At 38.6% G+C, this 21,054-nt stretch overlaps 3 protein-coding genes across 5 annotated transcripts; 1 reads left to right on the top strand and 2 right to left on the bottom strand.

The window, feature by feature from the left end:
* Positions 1-885: 885 nt before the first annotated feature.
* Positions 886-3,857, bottom strand: LOC119084179 (L-gulonolactone oxidase 5-like). The gene is made up of 7 exons (XM_037194040.1): positions 3,737-3,857; positions 3,551-3,669; positions 2,768-3,475; positions 2,481-2,709; positions 1,938-2,184; positions 1,765-1,873; positions 886-1,560 (listed from the first exon to the last, which is right to left on the bottom strand). Exons 1-7 carry the CDS (start codon positions 3,814-3,816, stop codon positions 1,085-1,087), a joined length of 1,968 nt encoding a protein of 655 aa, XP_037049935.1. The 5' UTR covers positions 3,817-3,857; the 3' UTR covers positions 886-1,084.
* Positions 3,858-9,150: 5,293 nt separating this feature from the next.
* Positions 9,151-15,282, top strand: LOC119084178. Of its 3 annotated transcripts, XM_037194039.1 has the most exons (10): positions 9,161-9,252; positions 9,326-9,381; positions 9,450-9,545; positions 11,783-11,830; positions 11,902-11,967; positions 12,030-12,116; positions 12,181-12,249; positions 12,313-12,437; positions 15,103-15,131; positions 15,196-15,282. In XM_037194039.1, the coding sequence occupies exons 3-10, from the start codon at positions 9,480-9,482 to the stop codon at positions 15,249-15,251; spliced, it is 546 nt and encodes a 181-aa protein (XP_037049934.1). In that variant the 5' UTR covers positions 9,161-9,252; positions 9,326-9,381; positions 9,450-9,479; the 3' UTR covers positions 15,252-15,282. The 3 variants fall into 3 exon arrangements, 2 of the variants coding, with proteins under 2 accessions (XP_037049933.1, XP_037049934.1); XM_037194038.1 differs by having other exon boundaries at positions 9,151-9,381; XR_005089018.1 differs by lacking the exons at positions 9,161-9,252; positions 9,326-9,381; positions 9,450-9,545 and adding an exon at positions 11,019-11,056.
* Positions 15,283-15,291: 9 nt separating this feature from the next.
* Positions 15,292-19,195, bottom strand: LOC119084177 (aminopeptidase N-like). Its single transcript, XM_037194037.1, has 9 exons — positions 18,522-19,195; positions 18,107-18,415; positions 17,944-18,038; positions 17,519-17,604; positions 17,292-17,448; positions 17,152-17,233; positions 16,354-17,017; positions 15,719-16,285; positions 15,292-15,654 (listed from the first exon to the last, which is right to left on the bottom strand). The coding sequence occupies exons 1-9, from the start codon at positions 19,154-19,156 to the stop codon at positions 15,433-15,435; spliced, it is 2,817 nt and encodes a 938-aa protein (XP_037049932.1). The 5' UTR covers positions 19,157-19,195; the 3' UTR covers positions 15,292-15,432.
* Positions 19,196-21,054: the final 1,859 nt, after the last annotated feature.

Genomic DNA, 21,054 nt, shown 5'->3' with positions numbered 1-21,054 from the left:
GTTGAGAAAAAAAAACTCAGCGCATCTGCTGTACCGATAAATGGCGGCAGATTTAAATTACTTTTTTTCCTAATTTTGGATCCGGTGATCGAGCATCGCCTAATTTTATTGACTTTGCCATTGTCAGTCCATCATTGATCAATTCTGAATTTATCTCTCGTGCTACAAGAATGTTGTAGGTGTAGGAACTGCGATAGTTCTTCTTTAACCACTTCATTGTCTTGCTGTCTGGTATCGCATAGGTTTTTCGGAGAAAACATTAGAAATGGATGAGGTCGGATATTTTTAAATATCGTTGACAAAGGAATTTCAAAAAGAAAATTCTCTGAATCTGCTCCTCGGGAATAGACCTAACTTTTTAACTCTCTGTTGGTGCGTTACAATAGCTCTCAGGTTTTCGAATTCGAGCTGTGCAAGCTCAGCGAATTAGTAAATACTCAACAGAAGTGTTAAGTGTTTTTTCCTGATAGCAATATTGAGTTGAATATTGGTTAAGACTTCCACACTCCCCCACTTTGACAGGAATAATTATTATTGAAGATTGCAGGACTTAAAGCTTGTATATGACAAATGAATTGCTATCAAGCTAAGAGCCCATCCCAGCCTTAAAGTAACCATTAAGGAATGGATGACCTGCTGAGCCATCCGAGTTGTCAAAACAACCATCACCTTTCATATCCAACTTAAAACTTGATGATACAGATACAATCATCCTGATGCCAAGCTTCTTGTAATTTCAGTTTGGAAATAGACTTCTGCTAGCCAGAGGCATTGTTGTGTGGTGACGGTGAGGAATCGTTCGTAAAGTATGTCACGCGTGCGAAAGAGACGGAAGATGTGTTGAGATGCAAATAGTAAGTAAACTTTTTCAAAATATTTTTTGGTTTATTCCAACACACTTCAAGCAAAAGTGATCACAGCACTGCTTCAAGCATGAACATCGGAGCAGTACTGTAATGAAACAGTTTTTTACATTGATTTGCAGTTGTGTGACACACTGTCAAATTTAACTGCTACCGTATTTAGACCACTCATGCTTGAAGTGCGTTGTTTATTCGCAAAATTTTTAGAAACTTATATATCATCAACCACCCGGAACAAAATTCTTGATAATGTTGAAACCGTTATGTATCACACCCTGTCCAAGCTCATTGATTTCACCGCCAAGACCTTTAATAAATTGACCCAAAGTACTTCCAGTAGTGTCACCCAATGTGGCAAGCAACGATTGAAATGTGCATTCACCATGCAATGCCTTTGCTAACTGTTTGGCTTCGTCAGCAAGAAACCCGAATATGCCAGTCGAGTTCGGTAGTATGATTTTCGGGAAGAAATCGATCGGAGCTTCGTTCTTCGTTTTACAAACGTTGTAATCGTAGCCGGGTAATTTCGTACAGATTTGCGTGTCTCCGCAATCACCATTTTTCGTGCAAAAGCAATAATCTAACATCGCACACCGATCCACTGCAGGATCGACGTCCACTTTCGTTCCGGTTTTTTTGATTCGTCGTCCAAAACTGTTGATGAAAACTTCGTTCGGATCGAAGCGGTTCATAGCAGCTGAAGGAGTGAAATGAGAAACAAAAACAAAAATTAGATGGCTTAGGAAAGACGGGACTGTGATTTGAACCACTGCCGGACAGGCTCGAGGCGCTACAACACATTTGTAAAACAAATCGAATTCATACAAAAATCCAAAAGGACCTTTGGGAATCGTCCGGGTCTGATTTCAACCAAAGGTTCTAGTCCCGAAAACAAATTTACCAACAAATTTTTCACGAGCAACAAGATCCAGTTTTAAATCCAGACTTTCGCTGTTATGGTACGCCAAACCACTTTTACCCCAGTGTGACCTTGAGCTGTATTTATCCCTCTAGAAATGAAAGTTTGCTGAGATCAATCTCCGATTCGAAAAACACCGCGAATTTCCCGTTTACCAACAACTGTAAGATGGTTTGATATCCAGCCAAACTACAGGGTGGTTGTTTGTACGGATCCTTTCTCTGCCACAAATAAAATTCAAAATGCACGCTTTGCCTTCTGTACGAGTTCGACATATAAGACTCGTCCTTATCCGAAAACCTCATGAGGATACCTTGCAAGGGAAAGACCGTCGGCGCTTTTGTTCTGATGTCTTTGATCTCTTTGATGAACTTCGGCAGATCAGACAAATCAACGGAAAATCTGAACGACGGCAAAGATGATGTCAATATCTCGTCTCGTGACAAACAAGTGCCGTTTTATGGAATTGAAATTCTTCAAACTATTAGGTCGAAAACACACGAGCAGTTTTGCATTGCTGAGTTCGCCAATTATGCTGCGTTTTTCAATGTAATCCGATCCGTTAAATAATGGAAAACGAAGCATACTTGTGTCTCAGCAACGCGAAATTGCTCGTGCAACATTACAATTCTGAGATATTTCCGAATTTCTGTAATCTTTCATTTCCAAAAATCAGAGGCCTTGCCGTGCATACTCACTCATTATCTAAAAGGGTAACATTGTTTGGTCCGTGATCCCAAACACAAGCTGAACCCAAAAATCCTTGCGGCTCATCATAGCATATAGGAGCAAACATGACATCGTAATATCCCACCGCAGGCATTTTCGTCGTCAACCCATCCTCCGTATAAATGGGCACCCAGAACGGAAGCTGAATCTGTAGCGCTAGATCGCTCCAGTAGGAAATGGCATAGGCAATCGTGTAGCCTAAAAAGTTCCAAAATCGATAAGCACAAATGTGGCTCCAATCCGTAATAATTAATACCAACTGCATTGGCCAGTGTACAAGTACTCGTTGTTAAACTAAATGCAGCCTCTGCAGCTGGGGCAACAACGAGAGAGGTCTCTCGATATATAGACGGAACGTGATCGAAAGTATATGCATTCCCTTGAGTTTGCACATCGACGATAGTCCAATTAGCCACAATAACTTCACGAAATTCCGGAAACCAGTACAGTGAAATCTGGTCAGTATTTTGTGCCATCTTTATCGCTTCGCCATTCGTTAGAACGTCTTCAGATACTCGATAATTGTTTGCAAGTGTTTTGTACAACGGTACCGTGTACAGCGTAACCTTCAATATTATACCGAGTAGCCCGAGGTGTACCCTGAATGCATGCAATTCCTCCAAATCGCAAATTTCTTGAATTTCTCCCATCCCATCAACAATTCTCATGCCAACCACTTGCGACGATAGTGATGCGTTGTACTTAATAGTAGATCCGTGCGAACCGGTACCTGTTGCACCACCAATGGTAATATTGCCGTATGCAGGAGTCGTTCGGAAGCCTCTGTTAAATTTGCGGAGAAACATAGATGCTTCGCGTAAATTAACTCCCGCACCGAATGTCGCTGTTACGCCATCGTTATTCATCTGATAGAATTGCAGTCCGCTGTTGTCGATGGGAATGCCATCTGTGCAGATGATGTCGGTTTGGGAATGACGTGAGCCGAAAGCTTTTACTGTTAAGTCTAATAAGAAATAAAAGTAAGTGCCAGTCGGACGATCGGACGACGGGTGACAGAGTCTGATATTTATTTTCATACTTTTGGCGATTGCTTCCTTGACGATGTCAACGACTTCTTGTTCTGTCTTTGGATATCGAAAATAGGTAGCTGGATCACAGCCCGGTAATGGTCTGTACGAAGAGTACTGTTTCGGTGGACTAAAGGCAATGAACAGATGAATTTTATGGCTGAGTTTCTTATTTCTTGAAGGCCAATTTTACTCACTCTTTACAGGAGAACGCCCGTAACGAAAACATAATTAATCCGGCCCATAAAAAATTATTAGATTTTCTCTTTAAATACATTTCACTTTCTAGCAACGATGCCAATAGTTGCGAAGCCAATGAACAATAGCTGAAACATCGCAGATTGTACATAGTTTTATAACTTTATTTTATCACAACTTGTAGGGCTCATTTCGACAAGAAAAATTCTCCAACATTTTTTCTCATAGAAATACTTCTATTGGGAGTTCGGTTATTTGTGTTTAGAAAATCTCGCTTAACACATTCAAAATAATTGCGGCTTGTCAACTTTCGGCACCCTGGACTTTACTTAAATAGTCGTGGAATACCTCCAAATAAATTTCTAAAAATCGAGAATTCACTTTTGGATTTTTAGAAATTTATTAGGAGGAATTCCTCGACTATTTAAGTAAAGTCCAGGGTGCCGAAAGTTGGCAAGCCGCAATTAATTTCAATGTGTTAATAACTTTATGGGTAGCAAAGTGGTAACTTTAAAGGACAAGTCAAGATGTCACTTGTCCGTTTTCCATTTTCAAGCTAACATGGTGAGTGACACAAACTCCCTTCCCTTGAACGAACAAAGAAAATCTCCAAAAAATTTACAGTGTATTTGGCACACAAGCAATTTACTTGTAGGTTCGTGGGACCAATAGAAAATTCGGTTGCCACACCATATTGATCAATGCTGAGGTCGTATGATTTCTCTCTTTTTATCGAAAAATGTAATAGTTATTTAGATCACGAGAGGCGAAAAACTTATGATAATAAAATGAAACAAAACAAAATTAAAATTAAACATCGTTTGACAAAATATAAAATATTTCATCCAACTGTTCATCGTTTACAAATGTTCCCATTATATGGGCAGCAGTTGTCCTTTGTATTGCGGGGCTTATGCGTTGCGTCAAGTATTGCTTTGATCGTGGTTCTCCTGCTGACATTTTAAGGAGATTTCCCAACTTTCCAACAAAGTCCAAAGCCTCCGTGCACCATGGTCCAATGTTTCACATGAAACATTACATTTTTGTTTTGCTCCTCGTCGCGCCACACTGCCAGTTCTTAACGATGATGAATGTATGTATGAAGGCGCGAGTGTATCTCTTATCGTAGCATCCCATACGAGCATTTTACCTTTGTACCATGGGACCAAAGTAACGTCATCTGCTCTTTTTCCACTATTTTCCCCGTATGATTTCTATTTTTGTATAAGTTGATTTACGTTGGTCTGTAGAGGCGCCACAATGTTTTGCAGTACTTTTCATTCATTGTCCTCTATTTTCTGGTAAAATACCTAATTTTACGAAGACATGTACTAGACTAGACATGTGATAGAATTGTACTAAAATCTATCTATTTCAAATTTCTTTTATTTAAATCTTCAATACATGTTAAAATTAATCATAAATTTGTACCTGTACATGACACAAATTCCACACATGGAGTGGCTTCTATTCTTAACAATAATTACCCTACTCTATTTATCCAGAACCATGGAAACTGGCCTGATTCAGGAGAATCAGGGGAAAACATTCGCTTTTTATTCTCATTCGAAAAAAGATAATAAATCTCGTCCAATGCTTGGGTTGACGTCAATGTACCGAGCACAAAAACAATTCATGAAAAATGCCCTCAAAAGCTGCATTTATTGCAATTTTATCAAAATATTTAAATGCTTATAATTTATGTTAGTTCAATTGAGTGATATTATGTACTTAAATTGACTTGTCATTGTTTCAATTTTATCGTCGTATACAACTGGAGACAAGTTTTAGACCGGTACGAAGCTTCGTCGGTGTAATATATATTACAAACTTGTCACGAAGAAGTCGAGGCTTGCCGAGACTGATAGTGACAAGTGTGTAATCTATTTTATCACAACAGCGACAACAACATGAAGTGTAATTTTTGAATTATTCTTCTAGTTAAGTAATTTTGACATCCGAACATCGCGCGTTTGTGATAATAGATATTTTATGCCGTTTGTATTGCGAAATCCTGAAACAAGACTCAGACTCAGACTTCACATCTTGAGCTGGGGACCAGGCACTGATCCCAGTCAGGCTCTCCTAGAACAGCAAGGGAAAAGCACGTCGTTCTTCCTGCATTTCCATTCAACCTTTGCATATTCCAACAAGCTCAGCATCCGTCCTCATTCATTCGTACGCGGCTCATCCTACTTTACTCTACTAAATCTTTTCATTCAAAAAACTTCAATACATTCAAGTACCTGTCCTTACAGTTTACCTGCTTCCGTGCTTCCGGCTTTCACGCAACACCATTCATACAAACCATACCATTCATTCAGTCCAGCGCAACTACAACGTGACACTTTCCATTCTACCACTTTCCTGTGCTGGATCGTTACTTAAATTGACCTACCACACACCATAGCCCTCGAACACGAAACTGCCATAATACAGCAGCAACATTAACAAAATTTCACCACAAGCTACAGACAATCCATGGTGAGCCAGTAAATGACGAAACCTCCAATTAGCTGCCACGGGGACCTCCAACGGTCTCATTAGAATAATGGACCTCCAACGGCCCGTAACACAATTGCTCAGCTTGCGGTTCTGCTCATTCACACTGCTTCAGTCACTTTCGTCGTTGACATTTTGATGCTCTTTCTCCACTTTCAATCTTCGTCGAATTTCGCAACTATTGGAACAAAAAACCAGCATACCCACAGCCTTAAACACACTTCCGAGTCTATCAGATCACAAAACAACAGAAACCGAACAAAAAACCAATAAAAACACACAAAAATACTGAAAAATTCGACGAGCAAAATTTTCACTACTACAGCCATTTTCACCCGCCTACTCCTGCGAAATCCTGAAGCAAACAGAAAAACTCGAAAAACGTTTATTTTAAGAGGAACACTCGCACTTGTAGATCTTTGTTGGAAAATGCAAGGCCGTATACTTTGGGGGTGACCTCCCCAAAGTATACAGCCTTGGGAAAATGGACCGAGAAATCGATTTTGTTGTATATGTTTATTCGACGTATAAAACGTAAATCTGAGTAAAATATGTTTTTACGATTATCGTAATACGATATGTGTAAAAAATGAACCGTTTCTTTATAAAGTGAACTAACCCTTTCGACAGCTGCAGGATTTTGTTCTTTTCGCCAGGCGTATAAAAGTAGTAACGGTTTGAGTACTACAGTAGAACCATTTCTTGCTCGTATTTAAATAGTATGGCGATAAAAAATAGAAAACGTTGAAAACCCTAATTTTCCACCTTAAAAAGAAAACGTTGAAAATTCTAAGATTTTTTTTTGATGGACTAGATTTTGAGAAGTGATAAAAAAATGGTGCATCTTAGAGACATGCTCTACAACAGTTTTTTTGGCAGTTGCATCAACAAATCTTGCTAATGGTTCTCTGATTTGACTTCGTGTGGGCTTCATGTTGCCTGCTTTTATGTTGCTTTAATGATTTATAGTTTGTGATTGTGTAATATGAAATTGTCAATTAATTGCATTATGTTTCCTGATAGGGATGAGGGTCATTGCACCTTCGACTTTATAAATGTAAACTTTAATTGAAGAAAAAAACAACATTTCCATATGTGAATATGACAATATACTTGTAATTAAATCTTTAATAGCTTTCAAATTTGCATAACTAGTTAGGTTTTGCCTTCGCACATGTATGTATGTGAACATAATGAAAGTTTTTTTTTCCCTAAATGCAAATATTGTAAGGAAACAATAGCTCAAATTTAACAGATTTTTGTGTAGTTGTTATTACATTTCGTCATAAAATTGCTATAATGTCAGCGGCTTATTACTATGTGAACCAACTTCACTGCTATAATGAAACTTCATTGATATTTACCAGAGTGAAGTTATCAATAAAAAAAAGAGCGAAAAGAACGAAGTGCTGAAAAAAATGGTGTCTCTACACAAGGTACATACGAAGTATATAAACATACTGAAGGTAATTCAAATGCTCAGCGGATCACAAATTTTACGGAACTCAAGTTTCGGGTGAATATAAGACTTGTTATGTTGCTTGAGGGGCGTTTGGCGTTTTAATGTTGGTAGAAATGTGTTGTTCTGCATACAATTTTTTGTGTTGAGTATAAGGATGCAACCTAACAAAGTGAATTTAACGAATTTAACTAGTGGCCAACTAGGTAAAAATTATATTCAACCGAATGTAGTGTTCTGTGAGTTTGTGTGGATTTGCATTACCTTCAGTATGTTTATATACTTTGGGTACATATACATATACCACGACAGAGTAAAGTTAACCAGGCAGGAGCGCTGATTTGACTAGGGACCTGAATAGTCTAGTAGCCCTATATTTTTTGCGAATAAAATTTTTTAATTTATGTCACTGTTCATTTGAGTTCATTTTCATCCTGTGTAGTAGGTCTCTTATTTGACGTTTCGAAAATGAACCGCTCCTGCCTGGTTTATTTTACTCTGCCGTGCATATACGGATCCAAAGTTTCGGATGAATATAAGATTTGTTATGTTGTATCCGTGACGTTTGGCGTGATAATGTTGTTGGAACTGCTATTTACCCGAAACTTTGGATCCGTGTTTTCTTGCAAACTTACCTTCAGTGTTTATATACTTTGCCTCCACAGGCCAACTGAGGTTTACTATTGACGTACTTGATTTTCTCTCAGATCGAAACAGTGGTCGAACGTCTATTTTCATAAAACTATACATTACAATCAGATAACCAAAATTCACAGCAGCCTTGAAGATATATTGGTCCGACCAAAATAGACACAACTCAAAATTGAGGATCATTTTGGTTCCACCTACTGACTATGATGGTCCGACCAAAGTACACACATTTCAAAGTTGAGGAAAACTTTATGACAACCAATATACCCTGTGTTTAAAAATGACGAGCAAGCCACAGAACGCATTTTCCACAATTTCGGCAGCATTACTAATATGATTTGTGTACATAAAGTACTTGTAAGGATAAATTGTTACTATTCCAACTTTTGGTATGAACCTGTTTTGATAATTTGGTGCCGACCTGGACGCAACCTGTAACATGAAATGATAAATTGCTTTTTCAGGTCAGGTTCAGGTTGAGTTTTTGTCGACCTGGACCGAAGAAATCATTGCAGTCCTACTTATCGGATACCAATCTCTACAACTTCACAACTTTTATAATTCTTTCGAATTGGAAAAATTCAAGTTCATGTTCAATGTTCAATGTTCATGTGCATCTTCGCATGTTTAACGTAATTTGAAAATTGTCTGAACAGTATTCACATCACCGTCCCGATGATTGTGTTTGTAATTCGTACATAATTTATATTTACACGCGGATGGTTAGAACGTGGGAGATGATGTAATAAATAAAATTCATGAACCAGGTCAATGTGAGTTTCAAACAGAACCATCACGTTCGTCAAGTAAACACACAATTAGGTGTCGACGATCGGAAAATATTTTGACTCAATCTTAATTCTGGAGGAGTACATATAAAACACTCACACCTATTGAAATGAAGTATGAAGAAAATGGGAAAATTTTCGGGAAAATTCACGAAAATCTTGTAAAAAATTTTCGATTTTCATTTTAGTTATTTGTTGTTGAACCGATCGAACGGAGGTGTAAATTAGTGGAATATTCAGTGTGGTAAAGTCGTTGAGTGTGCCATTTTCTGTAACATTTTAATTAAACAGTGGAATTTTCTGTAAATTTAGCTGAACTGCCGAACAATCAACCGATAAAAAATGTTTTACGACTATGATTTGTACTATCCAACGTATTACAGACCGCGATACTATTCAACATATTCGGTAGGATTTGTGGAAAATTATCGTTGAAATGATTTTAAAAATTTAATCAAATCAATGTCCCGTTTTGGTGAAACTATGACAATTTCAGTAGCATAATTTTTGGCTACCATATCAAGAATGTCGTTCGTTTTAGTATTTTTAGTCACATATTTCAAGAACACATACGTGTCACATTCATTACATAAAATGCAGGTTGACAAAATTGAGTCGCATTATAAACCGTTTATTGCTATCTCCGCATATTTACAGCCAATCATTGTTTGTAAACAATTTAACAATTTCATCATCGGAAAAAAATTTTCTTTGTTCAAATTATGTTCAGAGATTATGCAATGCACAACACTATCACATCACGAATTCACCTTAGATCAGGGACTATTTTTAGAGAAGTTTTTTCACATTTTTTACATCCTAAATTTTCCCGCTTTTCCTCAAAATCTCGGCTATTTAAAAAAAAATGTTTTTGGAAAATGTTGGGAAAAAATGGAAAAGTTGGTGATTTGTTTACCCAAAGATAGTCACTGCCTTAAGTTCTTACTACAAATTCTAAAAGTAGACTCAAGAAAATATGAAAAGTGATTCGACTGCAAGTGAGGCTATTGCTCGCCCGCGTCCACAGAGAAATTTTTCATAGAATGTTGCCCCCCCAACACTTTTGAAGGAAAGTTTTAAAGTTGCTACATATGCCATGGGATATATTTTCTTATCCATTATATCTTCACTATATATCCTTCTTCCCATTTTAGAGCAATTGAAATTGTCGACTCTAGCAATAAATTCTCATACAAGTTTTCAGTACTAAAAGTTTGTTTTTAGTACAGATTTTATTTCGCACTATTGAGTGATGTCGGTTACAAATACAGTAGTGTCAATTTGCAAGGATCTACAATTACAAATGCTCGTGTGTTTCAAAAAGCCATGCCGATTCGGCATTGCCGAAGGAAAAATAGCTCGAAATCTTTGAGACTTTTTCTTAGAGACGTCGGAATTCGGTTCACTCCAATGAATCTCGAACTATATTGAAACGAAATTTCATCCATCACGGACAAGTTCACCATATAATTTGTCACATAAAAGTGAAGAAAATGAATTTTGTAATTTGTGTCCACTGCTTCGCAGTTACTTAAAAATGCAGATCTAGAAATCAGATTTTAAGCCATTCCAAACACTCATAATTAATGAGCTATACCACCACTTGGATGCACTCATTTAAATATTACGAATTTCAATTCGAATTGATACCTAGCACTTTATGAAATACAGTGCGCCCAAAAAGTTTGGATAAATAGATAAACAAATGCAAACAATAGAACAATCCATTGAAATTCTTCAACTTACCTTATAGGTTCTGTTATTGGTATGTCTATTGTTTACACATATTTATCCGTATGTCCAAACCTTTTTTGGACGCCCTGTAAATGAGAGTCACAAGAGCGCGAAAATAATTTTCCATTTTCTATTCGATCATTTTAAATATTTCAACCTTGCAGCACTCATCACAGCATTTTCAGGTGTGTGTTATTTTCTTCATTTTTAAATTATGTTCGTCATCTTGATCGTCACGGCTCTGATCGTGTGTATGCGCGAGAAACGGTTTATGATTTTCTTTTAAAAATAGATTTTGTTTACAGCAGTGAAATATTTGATTATGATTCATAGCTCATATGGGTTTATAAATGGTTAGGCTAATAATAAATTAGTAAGCGACAATTAAAGGCCGGCGTATACTGTGTAAATTTATGTAAATTAAGATTTTTTAGCAGTAATGTGAAATGGTGAAATCCCACAAATTTTCTAAGTTGGGAGATTTGATGTGCTTTGTAATTGTTCCCACACACCTTTCGTTTTAACAATAGAAAATCTAGATTTTTATTGCAAATGTTTTGTTGCTTTCGTTACAGTCTTTGACATTTCAAATGTCTCACTGTCAAATGTTTCTGAGAATTTCATTGTGTCATTGCGAATTCACAATGACATTCTTTGAAAAAAATGACAGTGAGACATTTGAAATGTTAAATCCTGTAATTCGAACATTTACTTTTGATAATTTTGTGCAGAAAATCTAGATTTTTATTTTCTAACTCGAAGGCACTGAATCTAGATTTTCATTTGTTAATCAAAATTTATATGTTAACAATTACAAACTATAAAAACTATGTCATTATTGCTTTTATTTGTTGAAAGAGTTATCCATATCTATTACTGAAATTTTGAAATATTTTTTGATTTTCTCGCAGCCGAGCTATTACATAGGCGATAGGTACAACTATTCGTATCAAAACTACGTAAGTTCAACAACCATCAATTCAAAATCATCAAAAACAACAACAACCAATCAAAATTTATATTGTTCCAGATTCCATGGAGATCATGGCATCAACGATATCCGCTAGCATATCCATCACTTTACGACTACTGCACTGTAAGCTGCACTAACAAAAACCCAGTCTCTAACTCTTGTAAACGAAATAACAAATTTTGTAGACCAGCGCTTACGTGCCATACAGGAGCAGTTGTAATTACCTATATAGCATTCCGAGTTACACTTCCCGGCCAGTTTACACCTCAGTTGTGAGTGAATCAATTTAGTTTAATAACCAAAACGAAGTGATCACTTTCCGTAATGACGCTCTAGGCTCCATCAAAAATGTTGTCACCGCCAATCTTCCCCGAATCGGAAATGTACGCTTTCACCTATGGATCGGTAGGAGGAATATCTGAGATCTAGAGAACAGAACAAAATGCCATTTCTTTTTCGTTTATTTAGGACTTCAATGCGATGAAAGATGATATTCGATCAGCAGCATCAAAATTACAAGAAATTCGACGACCACGCGCTTCTAGTGTACCGCGTTTTGCAAGGCAATCAAATTGTGCGGCGTTATACGACAGGTAAACATTCTGTGGTTCGATGTTTCTGCTGTCGACAGACAAAACAATAATAATAAGCTATGAGCACCGTCTTTGACCGCAAAATGCAGGTTCAACTTCTCAGCATCGTTCCCGCCAAGGTGTTATTGATCTTTCTCACTCGGTCTTTATCGCCAGGTGTTATCATATCGATGTCTAAATACGTTTCTCGGCGTTTTGAATTCATATTTAGTTCAAGAATACCATCAGGTCATTGTGATAGAGGTGCAATGCTCTATAGAAGACCATAGCTTTTTGCTCACGACTGGCGAATCTCGAATTTATGCGGACATTCGACTGTGATTGTGGTGAGGGCAAGCTGGTCAATTGTGCTTCATATGTTGCCGGATGAAGACCAGTTTCTGTCCATGTAATTATGTCGAGATCGTAACCATATGGGAAAAGTATGAAGTCTCCAGTTTTGGTACGCAGGTATTTAACGTTTTGGCAATCCATATCGGTTCGGTTATTCATGGACAATCTGGTCGATTGTGCTGATATGGGTGACGGATGTGATCCTCGTGGTTTTGAAGATTGTGGCAGTAGCAAGGCCGATGTATGATGAATTTTGTCCAAAAATAATGAATCTGCAGGTGTTATGTGATGCTCGGTGAGATCATTCGTGGTGTGATCTCTTCGATTGTCCATAGTTGGTAATGTAGTCGCCGATGAGGAATACATTTCGTCATAAAATAATAAATCAGCAGATGCTGTGCAATGCTCGGTAAGATCGCTCGTATTGCAATCTCTTCGATTGTCCAAATTCGTTATCGCAGCATCATTGTCTAAACGGTTCGTTGCATGTGTTACGTTGTCATCATTACGGTTGCAGATTTCGGTCAATGAAGTGTCGTTGAATCTTCGGTTCCAGTTGCTTCTACCAGTTGCCTCTTCGTTGCTTCCAATGCAGGTGACATTATTGTTGCGCTTTCGATTGCAGGCGACGTCATCGTTACTTCCTCTAATACCGTTTCCGGTATCAATTGCGAACCGATCGCATGAATCGTCGTTGGTTGTGTCGGTGTATGGGACGCTCGCTTCGATAAAAAATGCTCCTTAGAGACGGACGCTGAAGCGCTTCCTCCACGGCGGTTAAATATGTAATCACGAACGCGAACTCCTGCTGGCCAAGTACTTGGTGCTATAGCTCTGCTGTAGACATTCTCTGGAATCGATATTCTAAACTGTCGGAATCTCATGGTTTGCTCTGTAGTCCCTGGAGGCTTCAGCAGCGTTGTCATTATAGTTGACTCGTCTATGTGTAGTTCGTTTGACAGATAATTATTCAAGTACTCCGGAGAGATGCCATTTTCGATGTTGGAGATGACAATGCTCTTTCGTCTGTTGGATTCGGGTACTGTGGCAGTGAATCTTTGCCTCCTAGATGTCTTAGTGTCGTGCTCGCATGTGGTGGTGAATGTATTGATTCTAGATTCTAGATTTCATCAGTTAGGGTGATCATTTCTGATCAATGTATTGATGCTCGATCTGCTGTTATGGGAGGAAGAAAATCTTTTCCTTCGAGGGGCTGATTCTTCTAACTCCATGTCGTCGGTTGACTCAATTCTGCCGCGCTTCATTGAGTTACTTCTCTCAGCTTCGAAGCTACGAGGATTTTCCGATAAATTTTCCGATAGAGTCTCCGTTAACAGTTTAAATCCGGCCAACAAATCACTGGTCATTGATGTCTTCAAGTTGTCAACGGCCTTACTAATGTTGTTGATGGACGTGCTGATCGTTTTTCCGTCATTACACTCGTGACAAAGCCAGTGTACATTTGGGCAACTGGTAATAGCATTTAGAGTGGTCTTGTTTAACGATACGCACTTTGAATGGAACTTCTGGGCACAAATGCCTTCACATTTGATGAAATCGCCGCTGGATATTGGTTCGGAACAAGTGAAGCATTTAGTTGACATTTTGAACGGACAAAGCAACAGCTGATGTGACGACAAAATGGATGTCAATGAATTGAGTACGTTTAAATGTTGATCTAGTACTCGTTCGATGAAAACGACGAACAATGGTGAAGCTGGGCAATATATTTTGAGGTTATCGACGAATACAAATTGCAACTTTATTTTATTAGGTCCCACAACTTAAAGCTCGTAAAACTTCAACTATCCGGAAAACACCGATTACTTATTTACACTCTGAAACGCGATTCGGAATTCAACTGGTTCAATTAACTACTTATTTTCGCGATTAAAGACGAGAGTGAGGCAACTACACCTTTTCGTGTCAAACGTCAAACGTTTATCCACCACTATAACAATTGATTCCGTACAGAAGGAAATATGACACCTAGAACCCTGCAAATCTCAATAGTCGTTTTTTGTCTCATTGAACACCCAATTTAACAAAGATATAACTCCAGAGCACATCAATGAAATTTAGACTTACTTCAGCTGTTTCTCAGGCTGGCTCATTCATACAGAAAAAAGTTCTGTGTCTTTATACGGTCTTACAACTACAAACTAGTATTTGCACTTTCGCGAGATTCTTTCAAAACTTTGCACTTTGCACACATACTACTAGTGTAGGAGTTGAAAAACAGCGGGTGCACATTCTAAATTTTACTGACGTCCCCAGTAATTCTAAATTCCGATTAATTAATTGTCTTCAAACTATTAAAAATATTTTTTAGCGACATCGATTACTACCGATTCCAAAGAGGTGAGCCTTTTTCGTATTCTTCAAAAAAATAAAAATTAAGAACAAAATTTCGTTTTTCGTAAAGGCCTAACCAAAAGAATGACGAGCGAAGAACCGAGAAGTCGCAGCATTAAATTCTAGTAGATCAATTGTTACCCGATTGACTAAAGGACTAAAGGAATTTCAACAACAACCTTCATCACTCTGTAAAAATAAAGGAGAGCTGGAGCCGTCCTTGTTACTATAATTTATTCAACAATGTTAAGTGACATGACTGCTCAATATATCAGTAAAAAAATGACACGAACAATCAGAACGACTGTTATATGTAGCGGAAACAAGAAGCTAATACCACAAGCACCGATAACATTCCAGCTGCAACGGTATTTCCACTCGATTTATAGAAATCATTCAACCAATTGTCAATTGACCCTTGATGATTAGTTAACCAATTTTTATTGTCTTCAACGATTTTCAGACTTTCATTGTACGACTGAACGCTAATCTGGCCGCTAGGCAACGCCCGTTGTAAAATCGGTATGAACTTTAAAAAAGTAAAATGTTCAGATTTGTCCAATGTCAACACAACCCGAATGCATATCACTTACCCTTTGTTCTCTATCCGAGCCGACAATCTTGTTCGCTGTGGCAATTATAGCATTGTTCATGTTCGTGTTTCCATAAGCGACAACAGCTTCTGCCAAATAATTATCCAAAAAATCCAGCGCAACATTCAAACCGAGTTCGCCATTTTCCATAACTGCAGTGAACACTTGATAGTTCTCCGCCGCAGACAAGTAATTATTTCCCAAGGACGTCTGAATGTACACCTTGAGTTGAGCTTCGTTCGACGAACATCCCAATGCAGCTAGAATGTTATTTCGTTCAGTTGAATCGACGGTGTCGTAAAGGATAATCATTAAAGACGAAAAATCATTGTCGCCATTCGCACGCAGGCCATTGCAGTAAATTGTTGGCCTCATATTCGAATGGATGTTGTCCCAATTTTGACGAAGCTCTGCGTTGGTCTTTTCAATGCAATTTATGGAGCCCAAGCGACAAGCCCAATTCGTTGCCAGAATTCGTAAGTCTTTGTTGAAATGCGGTTCGTTGTCACCTAAGTCTTTTATTCCAATGTAATCGAACAGACCGTCCACCAAGTTAAGAGTAAATGTCTACGAAAATTAGGGTTTTCAATTCCGACTGAACGAGATGAAATGGCTAGTATCAAATGAGCACTTACTCGCAAATGTTCGTAGGAAGCAGAACCAGCCATGATTCTGTGAACGAATTCCAAACCTCTAAATGCCGATGCCCAAGGTACAAATTCTCTTTCTTTTTCCAAATAGCCAATCAGTTCGAAGACCACTGAATAGGGCAATCGTCCAGTTTTAGCGAAATTAAGAGCATCATCGACCAATTGCGACCGACTGGTCAAATGTATTTTCGATAGGTCTCCCTCGACCAATTCTCTTGTTATGATTTTGTAGTTCTGTGCATCATAGAGCACCCTAAAGTATCCAGTTTCTCGTTTGTTGAAAATTACCCAATCATCAGCCGTCCACTCGTTCGTTTGAGTAATGGTTGTGCTCCGATCTACATTCGACAACCAGCGTTGTGCGGTAGTATTCGTGAAATCATAGCTCGTGGCCGATGCATAGTTCAAGGGAATCCACCATAACGATCGATCCATTTGCGCTGGAATATACGATTGATATCTGTCTTGACGTACGCTTATCGATCCGGTGTCATAATTTCTTGTGATTGTTAAAAATGGATATCCCTTCTGCTGGGTCCACGACGACATAATTGCTGTGATGTCTACTCGGTTTGCGGATGGAACGTTAGCCAAAATTGATTCTGCCATGGCGTCGAATAGGTCGTTCTCATCGGCGGCCAAATAAGCTCTGAAAACAAGTTAAGAAATGAGTAAACTGAGTTTAGAACGTCTCTTGGTTCCGAACTCAGTTTCCTAATTTCTCAGAAATTCGTACTCCGCTGACTGTGTAACCCTAATCAATGCTGAGCTATTTGTACCCACCTCTCTCTAAAATAATTCCTCAGTCCACTCTTGAATACATCTTCAGTGATTGCATGCATAATCATCCGCAGAACGCAGCTAGCTAAATCGTCAATTCAAAGTCAAATTTTACCACTGACAAAATATGCATGGGCGAATACCTTTAGCATATGTAACACTATCCAGAACGTCCAAAATTGCAGCTGGGCTTTCCGCATAGGTAGACATTGGACGGGTACTATCCTCAGCATCAGATTGAAAGACATTTTGTAAGGTGTTGTACACATAGTAATCATTGATGTTCCATTCGGGGAAAACCTAAACGCGGATGGAAGTGAAATTTTGCTTTGTTAACATACACTTCCGTTAAGAGTAGTTATTGACGAACCCAATTTGTAGCCAAATGTTCGAATAAAGTAGAGAAGCCCTCACTCAGCCAAGTCCAAGTCCACCATTTGGGAGTCACCAAGTTACCTTATTTTTGAACGAAAAAAGTAATGAGTTAGGGTGTCCTCTTGAGCCAGTGCCCATCTTTGAAGAAAATATTTCCGCAAATTTCCTTGAAGCTGAAATTAACGGGGCTTTGGGAATGATGACGCCTGTCATCTGTTATCTATTGACAAATTCAGGAATGCTCGACTAATTTGGTCTCTTACTTATAGGCGAAAACGTATGTTCAACAAAAATGAAGTAATAGATTTGAAACAAATCTGTTGAAAATTCTTCAACTGCCGTTATGCTTGCGAAAACGGATTTTTTTGGAAAATCATCCTCAAAAGTAGGCCTTTTCATACACACAAAAAATTCACAAACCGAACCACTGATGAGCGAATTCGTGGGCTATGATGGTAGTTATGCGAGTTTTCGTGGCATGAGTAGAATTTGGAAAAAGGAGCAGGACTGGTTCCCTGAAAAAGGTCATTAAAAAATGGCAAAATTAAACATGTTCTCTCTCTCCCACTCTTCTCTCACATACTTGTAGACCACCATTCCCCAGTTCTCCATGGCACTGAATGGGAAATCTGCCACAGCCACTTGATCCATTTTCGGAAGTGCAAATTTTACGCCTAAGTAATCATCATATGCCATCAGAAGCTTTTCGCCCACTTCAACACTGTACGAGGCACCGTGTATAGCATTAGAGCGAGCGTATGTTCGTATTGGAATTGAATCGGTTCCGCTATTTCCGTTGCTTGCGTATACGAAATCGGAGATTGTGTAAGCAAGAATGTAAGTGGGCGCTAATGGCGTTGTTAAGAAAGTCGTTGTTGTCATACCACTGCCACTGTAAATTGAACAATACTCGTTAGAAAATCGTTTGAACGTTCACCCAGTCCTCGGAATGCAATGTAACGAACAAAAGCTGGAAACAAAATCAGAAGAACACTAACTCATCCGCGGTATTATCAATCGGCATATTGGACACAGCATGGTAATTTGAACCGTGTCGTATTCTTATGGAAAAATTAGCTCGATATCGCGCCTCATCAAAGCAGGGAAACGCATGTCTAGCATCAGTCATACCCAATTGAGTTGTTGCTAAGTATCGTACATTTCCACTGTCGTCAACGTACGAGCTTTTGTAAAAACCTCTGGGATCGTCTTGCAACGTCGAATCGAACACAATGTTCAACACATATCGTCTGTCTCTTTCCAATACACCGCTTACGAGCGGTATTGTTAGAAAATTGTTGTTGTCGTCATACGTAGAACCGGTCAACGGAATCTCAACGCGGCCTTCCTCTTGCAGAAGGCTCACACCATGGATAGTATGTAGCCGATGTGAATGAAGCGTTATGGACGATGTGTCTTCAGTGACCAGTATGACTATGGATACACTTCCTTCGAAGGTAAAGTTCTGATTGTGTACGCTGGTCGATATGTAAATGTCGTAAGTTTCCGGTTTCGTAGCGTTTGGGAGACGATACTGGATGCCGTCGTCTTGTAATGCGTTGTATGAGTCAGTGGAAAGTGACCCTTTTGCAAATGTTGATAAAAATACGAAAATAATCCACAGAGTAGACATGTCGATTGAGTGAACAGACGATAGCGACTGATTAATTTTCTTTAAATTTTTTTTTTTATTGCCAATCAATGGTAGGTACAACGACAACCGATACATCAATCATTGTATCTCTGATGAATGTTCTTATCGCTTACATTTCTACAGAGATTGTGTGTCACAGTGGCTATAAAAATCTAACTTTTATCCAAGTTGATAGACTTACAATCGTTTTATGCTACAAACCGAAGCATAAACCAGAGTGGAATGATTCCGAAAATTTTAGGTAAAATTAGGTTTTTCTGAACTTATTCAGAATTTTTACTGATATCATAGTCACTTAAACATTGACCAAATAGTACACAATCATTTCGTCATTCCGTTGATTGATATCAAAAAATTGTAGACAAACAAACTTTGAAAAAAAAAATATACTTTTCCTAACTAGTGCGGAAAAAATGATTTTTTTTGTCTTGTGCGAAAAAGTCAACCATTTCATTGAACAGTTGGTACTTTGATGTTGAAGCACCTTACGTTATAGATCTCATAGAAACTGTTTATACATCTGTTAATAGCCTTTTTCATGCATAAGTTTCCAGTTTCCAATAAGACACCCGTTTCTGTTAAGTGATATTAACAACTGCTGAAAAGTCAATACCAAAAATTCCATTCGGTTCAAAGATTCAGCTAAATAACAATTTATTTTGTTGTAATTTGAGCTTCCACTTTTAATTTTTAAAAGCTTATTGCTTGAAGTGCGATATTGTCTTTGCTATACCTTTGGCTGTTGTCGATACTTTTTAATGCATGGGGCTACTTATGAGTTCTGTCCACCAATAATATAATGTACGTTAGATTTAATCAGTTAGGGTGATCATTTCTGATCAATGCACACAGATCATGGGATCCTTTGTGCTACCCTGTCATCATGAAAATCTTGAAGCCCTTTTCAGGACCTCATCTCCTTCTCAACCTATTGCCTTACGCTCTACACGAATCACTCCAGGCGAGCAAACTGATCCCTATGATTAGGTACCAAAATGATAGCTAATCCTTAGGGCAGAAAGCAAAGAGTGACTGGCGTCAACCTCGTTTCATTAGACTGTAAATTCTAGAAAGCCACTGGGAGGACAGCTGTGTCTCACCCCTTAGACCTTACACTAATGACAGCGAGTAAGGCAACATTGTCGCCCGAATCACAGTCCTTATCATTGGGATTGATAAAGCCTGTGATTTACATTCCGCTCGATATTGACCTGGTCCAGTCTCATATTTTATAAGACTAGCCCGTTCGAACGTAAACTTTCTCTGCAGTGGGCCAATATGAAAGCCGAGCCAGACAGAAGCGTCACTCAGCAGCGCGCCGCCAAAAGGTCAACCGCCAAACTTTACCACTATTTAGCCCAAAAGCCCTTACTTCTAAATTAGACTGACGGACGAGCCACCTTTGAGACGAGGACCTTCGGTGCAAAAAGCGAAATGACAGCGTGTCCAGACGATGGCACACCACTGAATAGCACAACGACCCGACACGGCGACCATATCGTCCCTTTGCAAAGAGTTTTGCACAACATGGAATACATTCCTCGAATATTAATACAGAGAGATGTACCCTCATCGAGTATACGTTGTCTTTGCGAGGAATCAAAATAAAAGCCGGGAAAAACTAGCATCTCTCAGCGACATAACACCACCAATCCATCCGTCGACCTTGTCCACTCTATAGCCCGAAAGCCTAAGCTCTATGAATAGTCCGGATCATTTTACTCATATAGAAGCAAAATAGGACCCAGCCACATCAGTGAGTAAACTTTTAGACCATGAACCAGTCGGAGAGCTAAAGCTGGCGAGTGAGGCAAAGCAACTAAGAGTCCTGGCAGTGACACACCACTGAGAAGAGTACCAATCTCTCCAAGCCTTCC

Source organism: Bradysia coprophila, unplaced genomic scaffold, assembly GCF_014529535.1.
Source record: "Bradysia coprophila strain Holo2 unplaced genomic scaffold, BU_Bcop_v1 contig_732, whole genome shotgun sequence".
NCBI classification, from domain to species: Eukaryota; Metazoa; Arthropoda; class Insecta; order Diptera; family Sciaridae; genus Bradysia; species Bradysia coprophila.
Note: the sequence above shows the minus strand (reverse complement) of the source record. Positions and strands in the feature narration are given on the sequence as shown.

Bases quoted from the DNA above. Each gene is read 5' to 3' on its own strand.
- LOC119084179 (XM_037194040.1), bottom strand. From the start codon at position 3,816: ATGTATTTAAAGAGAAAATCTAATAATTTTTTATGGGCCGGATTAATT. The intron at 1,874-1,937 runs GTAAACGGGAAA...TTTCATTTCTAG, and splicing joins AAACCATCTTACAGTTGTTG to AGGGATAAATACAGCTCAAG. The intron at 1,561-1,764 runs GTAAATTTGTTT...TCACTCCTTCAG, and splicing joins TGCTCGTGAAAAATTTGTTG to CTGCTATGAACCGCTTCGAT.
- LOC119084178 (XM_037194038.1), top strand. From the start codon at position 9,480: ATGTTTTACGACTATGATTTGTACTATCCAACGTATTACAGACCGCGA. The intron at 9,546-11,782 runs GTAGGATTTGTG...ATTTTCTCGCAG, and splicing joins GATACTATTCAACATATTCG to CCGAGCTATTACATAGGCGA. The intron at 11,968-12,029 runs GTAAGCTGCACT...CAAATTTTGTAG, and splicing joins CACTTTACGACTACTGCACT to ACCAGCGCTTACGTGCCATA.
- LOC119084177 (XM_037194037.1), bottom strand. From the start codon at position 19,156: ATGTCTACTCTGTGGATTATTTTCGTATTTTTATCAACATTTGCAAAA. The intron at 17,018-17,151 runs GTGGGTACAAAT...ACTTGTTTTCAG, and splicing joins AGGAATTATTTTAGAGAGAG to AGCTTATTTGGCCGCCGATG. The intron at 16,286-16,353 runs GTAAGTGCTCAT...TAATTTTCGTAG, and splicing joins CTTCCTACGAACATTTGCGA to ACATTTACTCTTAACTTGGT.